Source organism: Acipenser ruthenus, chromosome 4, assembly GCF_902713425.1.
Source record: "Acipenser ruthenus chromosome 4, fAciRut3.2 maternal haplotype, whole genome shotgun sequence".
NCBI lineage: Eukaryota > Metazoa > Chordata > Actinopteri > Acipenseriformes > Acipenseridae > Acipenser > Acipenser ruthenus.
In genome coordinates, this window is record NC_081192.1 from 36,672,738 (window position 1) to 36,689,123 (window position 16,386).

Here is a 16,386-nt window from a genome sequence, read left to right on the forward strand (position 1 = left end):
CCGAACCATCTGCCTCAGTGTGCGTGGGGGCAAGATACACTTGTGTCCTCTACCAGGCAAGTTTACCACTGTTCCAGTGGTTTTGAACTTCTTAATTATTGCCCTAATAGTGGTAAGTGGTATATTTTGTTTTTTAGCTATTGTTTTGTACCCATTGCCTGATTTATGAAGGTCAACAACCATTTGTCTCTTTTCATTTGTGAGTTCTTTGCCTTTCCCCATGGTGATGGATGACAAATGGATTTCATATGCGTGTTACCTCATTTTTATACCCCAGTGAAACAGGAAGCCATGGAAGGTCAGAATACAGTTCCTTAAGACTGAGATGAACTTAAAGAAGTAGATTGTTAATGCAGATTTAATTTTGTTTGATTTTATTTATAAGAATGTTTAGGGGTGCCAATACTTCTGACACCTATCTTTTTGAGAAAAAATGTTATTACTTGTTAATATAAAAACTTTTTCTCTGAGCAATTGTATTAGAATAAAAGAATATGGTTTTCCCATATATTTGAGCATAAAATATAGCTCATTACCTGTGTGGTTTATTTTATACAGCCTTTTTTGCTCATCTTTATCAAGGGTGCCAATAATTTTGGAGGTGACTGTATATATGTAACAAAATAGTAATTTGTGCACTACAATGCTTAATATTAAAGAGGTGCTGACCAGTGTAAGGTAATTGTATATAATGAAGGTAAAGTCTCTACAGCAATACAAAAGTACAAAAATCTTTGAGCCAAACATTCAGTTTTAATAGCTTACCAAAAGAGTTTCCATAGGTCACACTCTCATCATTTTTCTTATTCAGATGGATTCAATGCGTAACTCCTGCAATATTATAGCTTATTTATTTAACTTTCACAGAATCAAAAAGTAAAAGCAGAACTACTTATTCCTGTTGAAATTACTCCAAGTAAATATAAAACTTCTCCTTTAAGCAAAGGAAAAAACAATATCTTGAAACTTTAGCGGTATGCCATGTTTCCAGCAATCTTCTTTAGCGATCTGATTATCCATACTAAATGGTCTGTGGACCCAAATGTTTGACTTGCAGTACCCTTCCTTAGTATTCCTGAAACTCTTATAATTTACTTTTTCAAAATCATAATACACCCACGAGATGGCACTGTTGTACCACAGGACCCCTGTAACATACATCCTCTGCCATGACTTTAAATAAAAAATAGACCTATTGGTACAAAGAAAAACTTGAGGATCACAATATGAACATCATTTTATAGAACAGAATAATGCCATTTTTAATCACACTGCATGGTCTGTAGTTATAGTTCTTCTATGGCAAGGGTTTTAGTATTTCTTTTTTAAATTCTTGGACTTTAATAAAAAAAAAAAAAAGTATGTTTGTGCCTCTCCGCTCTGAGTCTCCCATCATTCAGCTGAGCAACAGGCTGATGTTGCTATGGACTACAGATTATTTAGTACATGTGATTGTCCAAACTGTACCACGTTTGTGAAGCATTCCTTCATCAATATCTATTAGTTCAGCTCTTTCTCTCTGTCACTTTTCACTGGCTAACTGCAACCTGGATTGGCGACCGGAGTCTCAGCCATGGCAAACATCTCTATCTTGCGAGGTTAGCTACTGTAGGAGCAAGACGTTCATCCCAAATCAAGGTAATAACAGGCAAGTGTGGTGCTGACAGGTATTTCCAGCAGGATTCTGGGCTTCACCTCCATTCAAGCTGGTGTTCTGAAGTAATGGTAAGTTTGCCTTCTTCTGAATATTCTTCATGTTTATCTTAACCTGCTCCTTAGTAACACTGAGGCCACCATCTAAAACAGTTTTCAAACATTTCTAAAAAAAAAAAAAGAAAAAGTTAATTACATTACCAAGCATTGAAGCACTGTTTATTAAGGCAGCAGCAAAGTGACATGTTCTTATTAGGAAGTAAATTATTTCATAACTACGATATGACACTTGCAAAGACATTTAGCTGTTGGAAATATCAGTCAAATTGTTAGTCTGAATAGTTTCTTGCTAGTTTTATAGGAGTAAAATTTGCCTTTGCAATGCTTCAAAACAGACATTTAAATTATGTGAGTCTTAGATAATTTTGCATCTATAAACCCTTTTAACACAACATACAGTATTTTCTCTGGAAAATAAAAGTTCACAAATTGTTATTGTTAGAAATGCCCCTGCCATTAACCTGGCTTCTGTACATGATACAATACATGAATAATACTAGTTATTAGTTGCCACTTTTGTCTAATTGTTTTTCTACTACACAATATTATACATATTCTGTAAAAGTAGTTCCATATTGTACAATATTTATTTCACTATAAAAATAAGACATAATGATAATGCAGTGAATACAACACTTACCCAAGACAAGAAACAAGCCACTAAAGCTACCAGTATTATCATTGAGAAAACAATACAGTAAGCGTCCAAGTAAGTAACTGTCTGATGAGTTGGACAACCTATAAGAAAAAGAAGACAAAAGGGTTTCATTTTAACAGTTAGGAAAGTGTGTGCTTTGTTAATTAGACAATTAGAGCTTTGTATGGAAACTCAGTACTCACCAAGAACCTTTAATCGAATGTATCCCTTTTTGTTCTGCATTCCAAGTGGAGCTGATAGAGAGCATTTGTACTTCCCACTGTCCTCCACTGTGGCCTTGTTTATTTTCAGATCATTTGAACCATCATCCAGTACTTCAACTGACCGATTGAAGCCATTAAACTTTTGGGTCAGATTGCTCTTTAGTTTCTTGCGAATGATTCCTGTCAAAGAGTCTGGGAGATCTTCATTACACTGAAAACAAAGAAGTATATTTTTATAGGTGAATAAACAATGTTTATTTTGCTGGTAAAAAAGATGTGCAGATACTTGCTATAAGTAAATATCCCCCCTCTGCTCCCCCGCTTTCAGAGCCTGCTCCTTCTCCACCCTTGCACCTCAGTGGTCGAACGACCTACCCACGGATATCAGGACTCACACCTGTTCAGACAGCATCTGTAAACCTCACAACTCTCAGCTATACTGGACTATATGGCACCCAATTGTATCAGTACTTGCATCAGCTTGTAATTGCACTGAACTGCTCCATACCTTGCCGTATTCTACTACTGCTCTTAATATAACTACTTCCTGTATCTTGTATTTGACTTTACTCTTATAGGTATCTGTATTCATGTTTTTTTATAATTGCTCTTATTTGAAATCATTCTCATCCACTCATCGTACTAATATCTTTACTATAAGTTTACTGCTCTTAGTCAAACCCACTCTTAAATATAATTATTTACCGTATTCTCTATTTTTTTTCTCTTATTTGAATTTGATCTTTTGCTACTGATTTTATTGTACTTTACAACTGCTCTTATCTGAAATGTGATATTCTGAAATGTGCTACTTTACAATGTGATATTTTGCAATGTGATACTTTGGGGTGCCTGCTAAGCAATTATTATTATTATTATTATTATTATTATTATTATTATTATTATTATTATTATTATTATTATTATTATTATTATTAATAATAATAATAATAATAATAATAATAATAAAGAGATACCACATCTTTTTATGACAAGCCTCTGAACTGTACATTCAGTAGATGGGATTCCCACTGCAGATGGGTTTTCAATTGTAATTCTCAATCTTCTGTTACATCGTGAAATACTTAAAGCTGTTAATTAGCAAATAACCCTTATACAGTAAAGTATTATTGAATCACGAAATAACACAGATCATATGGGATATATAAGGTGCAACCATTTTAACACTAACAAATCATCTTCAACTAGTAGCTGGCTGGGTTAAGAAATATAAAGATGCATCTGTCCACTGTTATTAAACCAGGAAGAACGGTTGTATTTAAACTCCTAAGCCAGTGGTTCACAAGACATGACCCCTGCTGAACAGAGGTATAACCGTACATTTAAATGTGCTCATACTGTAATTGAGCGAACATTTGGAATCCTCAAAATGCGATTCCGATGTTTGGATGTCTCTGGGGGAACACTATAGTGCACTCCTCTGAGGGCTAGCGATATCATCCTGGCTTCTTGTGTTTTTTAACATAAGAAGCTCATACCTGTCAACTTTTGAAAATACAAAATCGGGAGTGGGGAGGGGTGGTGCAATCCGCAACATTTTTTTTTTATTTGGTAAGTATTCACTCTCTACCTCCAGGCTGCTAAAAAGACTTTTTCACATATCCGCCTATACCCCAGTCCACAGGGGGTTGGATATGTGATGTTGTACTGTATTGCCTTTAAGCGCACACTCTTTTGCTAATCAGACTAGTAGCCATTCTTCACACTTTCTTGAATGCAATATATATTTTTTTTTGTGATCCCTTCACTTCATCTGTACTCAGTATTCTAGTTGGGATCTTATCAGGGAATTTTATAATTTTAACTTAACTGTTCTTACCTTGTAATGCACTGTTTCTGCTAAATATAACACAAAACAAAGTTTGCTGGGTTTTTTTTTTATTGTATTCGCTATAGCAACCAAATTTGGTTCATCTTTATACTACTGTATTTTAAGCCAGTATTTACATACATATTTGCTGTCATTTAATAATTGAGGATGAACCAGAATCTCTTCCTATTTTTAACAAATTAGTCAAGAGGCCTGTGATCTTTCAACACCCACAGTGCTGAACAGACAGACACTTTATTCAACAACAAACAGGAACTTAACAACACAATGCCCACTCAATCCATGTAAAAATAGATTTTCTAGTTTCTGTCCACTGAATCACCTGTTTTCCTCTCTACAACCTTCCTTACCAATACATAAGTTATTCAGTGTACTCTTACACCCAAATACATGTGGACCAAGTCATCTAAATGTGATTCATATCTGACCACGTGTTTTGTTTTTGTACATGCTGTATTGATAATCCACATACAAATCTGAGGAGACTATTGAGACACATAGACCTTGATTGAAAACACTGGCAGAGCATGCAAGCAAAATAATTTATATCAAAATAGGAAGAACATTTATATAAAACATTTATGGAACAGTTTTTGTTGATTATATATATATATATATATATATATATATATATATATATATATATGAAACAAAAACACATTGTAAATGTGAAAAAATGCCAAGTTATCAAAAGTGCCCAGCCATTTAAAGTAGAGATATCAGAAATACAAGCCAAGTTAGTAGAAACAATTTGTGCTGGGCAAAGTTGCCCCAATAGTTTCTTGAAACTTGGCTTGTGCTTTTGATATCTCTACTTTAAATGACTGGGCACTTTTGATAACTTGGCATTTTTTTTCTCACTTTTCTAATGTGTTTTTGTTTCAGATAGATAGTCACTGTCAGTTCTCGCGCTTCGCTGTAACTTGGCGAAAGGAATTACCATTCCTCTCGATTATTATTATTATTATTATTATTATTATTATTATTATTATTATTATTATTATTATTATTATTTAGCAGTCTTACAATTGTTACATGGATGAAGGTTATATATGCATCCTGAGCCATTCGAAAAAAAGGCATAATACGTAGTGAAGTCAAAAGAGTATGGCTGTATCACATCAATACCATACATAAATGTATATATATTTTATACAAAAGATTTGACAGCTCATTGCTAGTGTGTTTAATCAAGAAGATACTGACACCAAGGACACACAATGTTATTCGTTGTTTTCGTGTGGCTCCTTAGATATTTCTGGCTCTCTTTAAGAATAACACACAAAAAAAGGTTATGTTTCTCGTACCTTGTACCAGAGTAAAGATCGATATGTCACCCCTAACTCCATTCCAGCTTCACACGTGAGAACTGCATCTTCATCACAATTTACTGTAATCTCCTTTACTGTAGCATTCACAGCAGAGTAAACACAAGCGTAGACTGTAAAAAAACAAACAAAAAAATTGAATATAAATACCGTATATTACAAAGACTTACATTTAATTATTCAACTTACAACCATGCGAATTCTAAAAATTCTGCTTACCATATGCAAAAACCAGAAACACAAAATGAACCATCTTTGGCAAACGTGTAACACTCTTCGCTCTGAAGGAACCAATGACACTGCTGTAGGAACACGCCTGCTACTTTTACAGAATTGACTGAAACTGAGTGTCGCGTTATTGTGCGTAACCAGGAAACCCCGGCCCTCCCAGCAGTTGTTGATGCATAGTTCACCCCTTAGTCTCTGTTGTTGTTTTGGATAAAAGCGTCTGCTTAATGACTAATTCATTAATTTACGAACTTAACATAAACATTCCATCATTAAAATGAAAAAAGTAGAACGGCGACTTTGGCTACGAATAGGTTTCTTAAACAAAATATAGGCTACATTTAGTGTTTCTATTTAAAGGTAAGCAACGTATTTTATAATCATTTTGAATGAAAAGCGAGGGCTGTGTTGTAATTCAGCGAAAAAAAAATGTTTGGGAAGATTTGATGGTGGTCTGTTGCTTGCGCCCTGAAATGTTTTAGCCCCCCTTGGCACCTTGTTCCATGTAGCTAGGGGACGCTCTCCTTATATGCATACACACACAACTTCTGCAAAACGTTATTTCGTTTTCTGTTTACATTTTACTTTCTTTCTTTACAATGACACCACAGTAATGTGGTCGTATTTTCACAGGGTTAAAAACATAAACCCAAGCTAGAACGTCAAGTTTTAAATGAGAAATGTTTTAATTTACATTGTGGGATTTTTTAATATATTAAAAAAAATCCCAACATGTAAAATCCCCAAACAAACACTAACCAGCGGAATTACCATACGCAGACAAAACTACTACTAGTTCCGTTTGGGGGATTTACCTACTACATGTTTTTTAGGTTTCGTCTCCCGCGTAATGGAAATACCAAACAAGCAGAACGCACAATGCCCATTTGTTCTTATAAGTTTAGTACCATAAGGACGTACTTTTAAAATATTAAATCACGACTCACGAGAATAGTATACAGTTACAAAGCCTTATAAAGGTAAGAAAATCTGAATAACACATTCATTCAATTATACAAGGAATAAACTACATCAAAGCATGCATAATGAACTTGTAATCGTATCGAGGGCTTCTGGTGACAAGTTAAATGACGAGAGAGCAATGGTCGAGTTATTTATCCATCACTAGAAGCCCGAGATACGATTATAGGCTTTTGACACTTTGTTGTACTTTACTTTTTATAATTAGTTGTAGTCGTTTACTATAGCTTGAAAAAGTATAGCACACATGACCACCCCCCCCCCCCCCCCTTTTTTAATGCTTTTGTTTTGCCACTAGACTGTATTGTGTTTTTTTTAAAGTCTATTTGGTTACCGTAGTAAATTATACTTTCATATCTGTGTCACTTTAAATGCCTGTATGCTTCTCAGTGTACCACGGAGGGCGTGCGGCTTGTTAAATTATTCTCAGTTTTAACGCATCACTGACAGGACACATTTCGCCAGTATGTTGTCGAGTTGATGTTGGTTTTCACGATTTTCTTCCATTTGCACTTTTTGGAAATTTATATCACTCAACATGTGCAAGCATTTTACTGATTGTCAACGAACATATCTCTTTATCAGTAATATTTTGAAATCTGATCTTCATTTTTATTAAACTGAGTGTGTGCTGTGGTGAAGTCAGTTAAGATGCCCACGCGACCTGTACATAATAAACCTTATAATCTTACAGCTGTACATAATAAAACTCTGGGAGCTTTAATATTATGTATACGGCTGTAAATGGCTACTACTGATTATAAAGAAAATAAAGCTGTTTACAATCTTTTTTGTTTGGAAACCAGTAGGTATGACAATCACATTTTCTTTAGAAATTTCTAAAACAAGAATATGAATATTCACATTTGATAATAAAACAGTTGGCACAGAGTAATATAATTAATGAGAGACCCCTGTGATTGTGCCAGAAATCACAATATATTTCCATAATGTAATATACATTTTAAGTGAGTTTGCAGCTGCAGGCTGAGAAACAATTTATCTGAGCAAAACTAACACCATCATCATTGGAATGAGCACATGTATAAAAAGATACACTGTCATTTCTAATATATTACATCCATGTAGATTTTTATAATCTAAACAGGAAATCCATCACAATAACAACATTTTTTAAAATTATTGTTCTTTATAACTACATGGAAGTTCAGAAAATTGACTCCTGTTTCCCAGTAAGCAAGCACTTATCGATATTTGTTTTTAAGTAGAAATTACTTTCAAAGGGCATGTTAGACTGAATCACTCATTTTTATTTAAATAAACATAATGAAGTCTTATGTTTGTGATGCCTCCTACAGTTTGAGAACCTCTGGTATAAATAAACCGTATGGTGTGGTTGCATGCCTTATTTTAGAGTAGCGCATCATGAAACCACATTAGTAACAGTCTTTCCAAAACAGCTGGGTGTTGAAGTAGACTGCATGAATTCTAAGAGGATGCTCCCATGCTCACAAGGCAGTGAGGGATAAACTCAAAATGATACTGCTTATGCTGACACTGCTTTATGGATAAATAGAGACAACATCAGTCTCAATTATTGCTTGGAGAGAGTCAGGATGTTTTGTACTGCTATAGCAATGTGATCGATGAGGAATCTTTATTTGCATTTGTGCAGTATCGGTACAGTTTTTTTTAGACATGTTAGAAATAGGCCATATAGTATGTGCAAGCAGGCCTTTTGTTAATTATATTCCATCTGGAACGTTGGAATTACAAATATATATATATATATATATACACACACTGAGTGTACAAAACATTAGGAACACCTTCCTAATATTGAGTTTTTGCCCCTTTTGCCCTCAGAACAGCCTCAATTTGTTGGGGCAATAACTGTATAAGGTGTCGAAAGCGTTCCACAGGGATGCTGGCCCATGTTGACTCCAATGCTTCCCACAGTTGTGTCAAGTTGGCTGGTAGTGGATCTCTACTCCGAATAGCTTGTTCCATCTCATCCCACAGATGCTTAATTGGATTGAGATCTGGTGACTGGGCAGGCCACTGCAGTAAGCTGAATTCACTGTCATGTTCATGGAACCATTTCTGGACAATCCTAGCCCTGTAGCCCGTCTGTTGCTCTGCACAATTCGTGTCAGCCTCCTTTGGCCTCTTTCATCAATGAGCCATTTTTGACCACTGGCCTCGTCACTCTATTTCATGGAAAGAGCAGGTGTTCCTAATGTTCTGTACACTCAGTGTATATACAGTGCCTTGCAAAAGTATTCAGACCCCTGACCAATTCTCTCATATTACTGAATTACAAATGGTACATTGAAATTTCGTTCTGTTTGATATTTTATTTTAAAACACTGAAACTCAAAATCAATTATTGTAAGGTGACATTGGTTTTATGTTGGGAAATATTTTTAAGAAAAATAAAAAAACTGAAATATCTTGCTTGCATAAGTATTCAACCCCCACACATTAGCCACCTTTCACTGCAATAACAGCTTTAAGTCTTTTGGGGTAAGTATGTACCAGCTTTGCACACAGTGTCGGAGTGATTTTGGCCCATTATTCTTGGCAGATTTGCTCCAGGTTGTTCAGGTTGGTTGGACGATGCTTGTGGACCGCAATTTTCAAATAGTGCCACAGATTCTCAATGGGATTGAGATCAGGACTTTGACTGGGCCACTGTAGGACATTCACCTTTTTGTTCTTGAGCCACTCCAATGTTGCTTTGGCCTTGTGCTTGGGATCATTGTCCTGCTGAAAGGTGAATTTCCTCCCAAGCTTCAGTTTTTTAGCGGACTGAAGCAGGTTCTCTTGCAGTATTTCCCTGTATTTTGCTCCATCCATTCTTCCTTCAATTTTAACAAGATGCCCAGTCCCTGCTGATGAGAAGCATCCCCACAGCATGATGCTGCCACCACCATACTTCACTGTAAGGATGGTGTGTCTTGAGGCATGGGCAGTGTTAGGTTTGCGCCACACATAGCGCTTTGAGTTTTGGCCAAAAAGCTCTATCTTGGTCTCATCTGACCACAAAACCTTTTCCCACATCGCAGCTGGGTCACTCTCATGCTTTCTGGCAAACTCCAGACGTGCTTTCAGATGATACTTTTTGAGTAACGGCTTCTTTCTTGCCACCCTCCCATACAGGCCAGTGTTATGCAGAGCTCTTGATATGGTTGACTGGTGCACCATTACTCCACTCCCAGCCACTGAACTCTGTAGCTCCTTCAAAGTGATTGTTGGCCTCTCTGTGGCTTCTCTCACAAGTCTCCTTCTTGTTTGAGTGCTGAGTTTTGAGGGACGGCCTTTTCTTGGCAGTGCCTGGGTGGTGTGATGCAGCTTCCACTTCCTGATTATTGATCCAACTGTGCTCACTGGGATATCCAAACACTTGGATATTATTTTGTACCCTTTCCCTAATCTATGCATTTATATTACTTTATCTCTAACTTCTGTAGAACGCTCTTTGGTCTTCATTTTCCTTCAGATTGACAGCCTGACAACAGTCCTTCAACAGTGGGGTTTTTATCCAGAAAATGTGACAGCAACTTTAATGGTTCACAGGTGGAGGCCAATGGTAAGGTAATTGTGTCCTTGTTAGGGCAATTTCTTTCATTGGTGTAAACTGGGAGCTTCCACAGCACTGGGGTTGAATACTTATGCAAGCAAGATATTTCAGTTTTTTATTTTTCTTAAAAATATTTCCCAACATAAAACCAATGTCACCTTACAATAATTGATTTTGAGTTTCAGTGTTTTAAAATAAAATATCAAACAGAACGAAATTTCAATGTACCATTTGTAATTCAGTAATATGAGAGAATTGGTCAGGGGTCTGAATACTTTTGCAAGGCACTGTATATATATATATATATATATATATATATATATATATATATATATATATATATATAAGGCTGTAAGAAAATAGCGGGCTGTCAATTTGTTGCAGAAACCGCAACTTTTAACGCAAACCACAACTTTTTATAGTTGCCGCAACTTTTAATGTGACTACAATGTTTCTATTATTTATATGTAATTTTGTTGTAAAATAATGCTGAAAAATAAACTGTAACAGAAAAGGAAATATATTGTCTTTTACTACTGGGGGATTAGAATGCCTTGTCATCCTCTCTAGCCAATCAGTGATCTTCTTTCCCGTTGCTGTGGTTAGCAACAGGAAAAAAGATGTGGGTCATGATGAAAGTACTGGACATACTGTTAAATTTTGTGACTGGAGGTTTATTGCTGTTTTGCAACTACTGTAGTGGCTGTTCAATTTTGTAAGTGAGCTTTTACTGTTATGCAAGTAATGCGTCATTATTGTTGGCTGCTCACTTGTAATGAAACACAGCGTAAAATGTTTTATTTCAAATGTTGATAAAGTGGGAGTCTTAAGAACTTATGTTCTGGTTATGTATTTGTATGTTTTTTTCTTACTGTTGTTTTTGAACAAATGAACAAAAAATAATCTTGAAAGCAAGTCTATATACGTGCAACTGTTTATATTTATGGCCACGCGGAAACCGTAACTTTAATACACAGTGGCCTCTATACTCAAAAGTGTCTGTACCAAAATGCCTTAATAAGGAACGTTTAAGGCACATTTTAAAGAATATTTGCGATACTCAAAGCACTCCTTCCCACATTCCGACTATTTAATTAAAATAATACTAGTTTTTCGCAATTCCGACGACTGATGAAATTCCTAGAGTTTGGCTTGTTATCTCATCATTAACTTTTAACGTCATTTAGTAGTTTGAAGTGATACACAAAAGTTTTAGTAATGTTTAAGGAGACTTTTTTCTGTAAAAATTTACTGACAGGTTTGGTCTGCCCTAAAAAGCATATTACCCTAGCGTTCTCCATAGGAACTGGATTTGTGCCGTTGTGCCCTCGTGTTGTAGCAGGTATATGGGTAATGCTACCTCTTTTGCTGTTATTAAAGGGCCAAGCAATGTAGTTGCTGTCTGGAAAATGATTATTACTATTTTATGTGTACTTATTTACTGCATTTACTTGTTTGAATGACTCACAAAGCCAAGCATTACTGACAGGGCCGGCCTTAGGGCAAGGGGGGCCGGCCTTAGGGCAAGGGGGCCCCGCGTGCGTCACAAATTGTATGACGTCTTCAGAGTCGAAACAGTCTCGCGAGTATTATGTCGGCCCCTCACAAGTACGAGTCGGGCCATTGTAAAAGGAAAATAAAAAATACAGTACCTGCAACTGCCAAGTCAGCCAAACACAGCCTGTCGTCTCGACTGGAGCTCAGCATATTTCAACAACAACAAACCGAGAAATGAACAGTTCAGTAATATTGTTCAACTCAGATATCTGGCACTGTCCTGTGTTTTCTCTCATTATGTATGTTGTCCTTTATTAACATTCAGGATTATTTTCCTAAAACTCAGCGGAATGGTACCCAATGAATCATTATAAGTTCAAGGTAAATCTAGGTTTTAAAGAAAATAATTAGAAAAAATGGTTTTCTAATAGCAGAAGTGCCCTCAAGATGAAGGCTCTACTCTGTGGTAGCTGACCTTGACTTTCATTTAGCACCCTCACCTTCGGCTTGGGACACAGAACTCCAGTCGCGGTCAACTACGACACGGTAGAGCCTTCATCGACAGGCACTATGGCTTAAGTAATTCAGTAACGCAAATGCAGAAAGGGTTCTCCTATTTTTTAAACCCCTTGTTTCTTACCTGTTCATCTAAATCTAGTCAATATTTCCATCGACATGAAGCTATTACACATACTATGGTACCTTTTCACGTACTGACAGCTATCTAACTGACCTTACAAAGGCTATTTCTTGGAAAGTGGTAACTAAAATTTGATTTATAAATGTATTGAGTTTTGTTAGGATTATTTATGGTTGTCTACTTGTTGGTTGACTTTCTTTTTGTTAATTGTCACTAACTTATCAGTATGTTGTTTTTTTACAGTGTGTGTTGCAGGAAACAAGAGTGCATTTTATTGCTAGGTTTATTAAGTTTTTTATTTATTTGAGTTATAAAGGGTAAATATGAATTGGTGCCCCTGGGAATAGGAATCATTCTCAACTCTGTTTTTGACAGTTGTGTTTAAATTATATTTACAGTGCTTACTTCAAGGTGATATGGTCATGCACACAATTACATTGTAGCTTTTGGAATCACAGTAGGACAATGGTGCACCGCAAGGGCCATTCTAGACAAGATATTTGTTACAACCATTCCCCTTAATTGCTTAATTGAACCAATTAAACCTCTATTCAGGTATTAATCCATTCATTATTTGATTGATAAACTCTTCAACCTAATGTGGAATGACCCTAGAGGACCAAAGTTGTGCAAATGAAATAAAAAAAAAAATTGTGCAAAATATACTGGGGAAACTTATGCGTCAAGTTCAGGTCAATTAATACAATTTTCTTATTTTTACTGTAATTCTCCTCAGAGTGAGACCATATTTGTGAATTGTATGAAAAACTATAAAACCCTACACTGTAGGAGAGAAAGTCAGACATGTGAGTCCTAATAAACATATAGTTAAGTCAGAAGAATATCTCTCTGTTACATAGAAGTTGCATTCTAGGAAACTAGAAAACAGATATTTGAAATGCACACCCAGGGCACTATGTGACTATGGGGATATTAGTGTTGCGATTTTTGTTGGTGCTTCTTTGTTTCATCAAAAGACGGAGGAATCAACAAAGAACAAAGGAAGAGACAAACATGACTTAAAATGTGACAGCACATACATTCATATTATACAGGTATGAATACCAGTGGTACAGGGCCTTTTTAGAAAAACTACCGATATTAAGTGAACGTAGATTTACATTAACATGTGGCATTGTACTGTAGGTTATACTCAGGGCTTCTGATTTTCAGAAGGATTGTAACACTCTTGCGAGATTTAAAATGAGATGTTCTTGCCCGTGAGATTTAAAGCTATATTACAGTACATAGTATTTACATGCTTGTGGAATTTAAAACAAAATTACAAATTGTAGCAAAATGTAAGAAAATGCCTAAACACACAAAAACCCCAGAATATGCCCGTAAGGATTTTGTTGTGGAAGTCAGCAGAGGAAAGAAGGTACAATTCAAGTGTGCAAGTACTGTCCAGTTACTATTCAGATTGTGACAGAAAAAACTGAAAGTAACCGAAAACAATAATTTCATAGAGTATATAAAAAGCGAAAGCCCCCCAAAAAACGATTTACATATTAAAATAGCTAAAAAATAAGCACCGCAAAATGAAATTAATAAAAACCAATAAACAGAGTTATACTTGACTAAAGAAAGGCCATTGCTTAAATTTCTACAGAACTGGAGAAAAGACAACCCTGTGAATTCTGATTATTTTAGTGTCCTCTGGAGGCAACCAGGGAGGCAGATTTCATACAGGTGTAGGGGTCAGTGAAGGTTAAACAAATATAATGAAGCGCACTTGCTGAGCAGAGCTGCAAGGTATGCTGTTAGCAAGAGATGTTTTTCTCAAGACAAGGACCAATACATTAAAATCTGGTTATACAATTTCATTGACTGAGGCACTTTACGGAATGAGAAACTAAAAAGATACAGCTACATTTAGATTTGTTTTCTTAATGCCCTAATAACTGTCTAGCAAACCATAAGCACTCAACAGTTATAATAAGTGCACGTTGTTGCATACCACTTACCGTTAAACCTTGTTTTTCTGATGAGTTTATGTTTAGCTGACATCATTTTTATTTCTGATCCATTTTTGAGGTTGTGAAAGCATTGATCGCACATGAGCACCTTAAAAAATTGATGGTCGCACCAACAACTTTTTTCGTTGCTTATAGCAGAGGAGACCGGGATTTTAACTGCCGCGACCCTGCACTCTACACACACTGTGCCGCTCCGTCCGCCCCGCCCACCACACAGGAAAACAACAGCGCTCAAAGCTGATTCGCTAAAAGAGCCGACGTCGCGAAACAAATCCGCCCCTTTCCGGCGAATCTATTCTGATACAGTCTCCCTAGAATTAGAATTATTCTAGAATTAAGTCTCCCCGGTGGAATAGTTTCACGCCCCCTCACCACAGAGTCTCCATTATCTCTGATCGGGTTTAATTGCATTTTCAGCTATTATGTTGAACTGAAAAAAAAAATCTAATTTTTTTCGTTAATCAAGCTTAACTGTTCAATTTGGCATATCCTTGACGGTTAAAAAACTAAAAATAATGAGATATAAGAACTACCTGAATGAATTAAGAACATTCCCGTTCCTTGTGTACTAATCATCGTCTTTAAACAATCATTGGTTGCCTTGACATAGTAATTGTTTCTACACTGTCAAGATCTACAGCTACTCCAGCCACTCTTTTCCTCTTTTTAAAAATGTGCAATTTACCATATAACCTGTTTAAACAATTAAAATCTTCAACATCAGATTCACTGGAGGGCGGATTTGTTATGGGGGCGGACTTATTTCATGACAACGGCTCCCTTAGCAAGGGAGTCTGATACCCCTTCTCCACTGGCACATCCCACCCATGAGGGCTCGGTACAGGTACGGGTGGTTCTCCACTGGCTATTTGTCGAGCCAAGCGAGAACCACAACGTGAAACTCAGGCATCTGAATCCGGGTCAGGGGCGGGGCTGAGGATTTTCACCATTACGCTGTATCAGTCAGTACACGCCAGAAAAAAAAAAAAAAAACACGGCGGGCAGGGAGGGTGATGAGAGAAAAGTACAGCCTTGGGACGCTGAGGAAGTGCATGCTCCAGTTTTTCTGTGGACAGACAGAAGTGTTCAGGAAGATCTGGAGTGATGCAACAGAAATGAGAAAGTTTATGCCCGAGTTTTGACGATTTGAAGCAAATGGAGATAAACCGTGGAGATGGTACACTTAACTCACTCACTCAAAAACACAAATTTCTACCACATTTCTCATCCTTGACCTTTATTATATTAATATAAAGAGAAAAAGTGAAAAATAAAACAATTCTAAACTTATTTACAAAAATATAGTCAAACAAAATACTGTACAGCTGTACCAGACATACAACTACGGATATCATTGCGCTCGCGCAGATTCTTTTTTTTTTTTTTTTTTTTAAAGCACCCAAATAAAAAAAACAACAAGAAAAAACAACAACTATCCTTAAATGGGATATCTTTGGCAAATCATATTTTTAAAACCACCTTTTTTCCCTTTCAACAGAACTAATTGAACTTTAGTAAGTTTATATAATCAGTAGAATGTTTGGATTATAAAGACATAACTAAATCTATTTACAAAATATAGCGATACAAGATACAGCTGTTCCGTCTGTATTCATTTTTGAACACCATTTGTTTGCACATTTTTGGCAAACTGAGTTAATTAATAACAACAATTAATAACATATGTCTTTCATTGCGTGTGATGTCAGTAGCACGGCTTGGCTCTGCAGTGGATAAACAACCCTGTAACCCAGGCTCCCCTG

General features: G+C 36.2%; 1 protein-coding gene across 3 annotated transcripts; it reads right to left on the reverse strand.

The window, feature by feature from the left end:
• Positions 1-733: 733 nt before the first annotated feature.
• LOC117400130 (CD83 antigen-like) lies at positions 734-14,839 on the reverse strand. Of its 3 annotated transcripts, XR_004663370.2 has the most exons (6): positions 14,612-14,839; positions 5,734-5,867; positions 2,554-2,785; positions 2,354-2,451; positions 1,447-1,819; positions 734-1,380 (listed from the first exon to the last, which is right to left on the reverse strand). XR_004663370.2 is itself a non-coding variant. In XM_034920635.2 (5 exons), the coding sequence occupies exons 1-5, from the start codon at positions 14,703-14,705 to the stop codon at positions 1,634-1,636; spliced, it is 744 nt and encodes a 247-aa protein (XP_034776526.2). In that variant the 5' UTR covers positions 14,706-14,839; the 3' UTR covers positions 734-1,633. The 3 variants fall into 3 exon arrangements, 2 of the variants coding, with proteins under 2 accessions (XP_034776526.2, XP_033855465.3); XM_034920635.2 differs by having other exon boundaries at positions 734-1,819; XM_033999574.3 differs by lacking the exon at positions 14,612-14,839 and adding an exon at positions 5,974-6,549 and having other exon boundaries at positions 734-1,819.
• Positions 14,840-16,386: the final 1,547 nt, after the last annotated feature.

Coding starts and splice junctions, on each gene's coding strand:
- LOC117400130 (XM_034920635.2), bottom strand. CDS start 14,705: ATGTGCGATCAATGCTTTCACAACCTCAAAAATGGATCAGAAATAAAA. Junction 2,786..5,733: donor GATCTTTACTCTGGTACAAG/GTACGAGAAACA, acceptor CTTTGTTTTCAG/TGTAATGAAGATCTCCCAGA. Junction 1,820..2,353: donor TGGCTTGTTTCTTGTCTTGG/GTAAGTGTTGTA, acceptor TTTTTTTTTTAG/AAATGTTTGAAAACTGTTTT.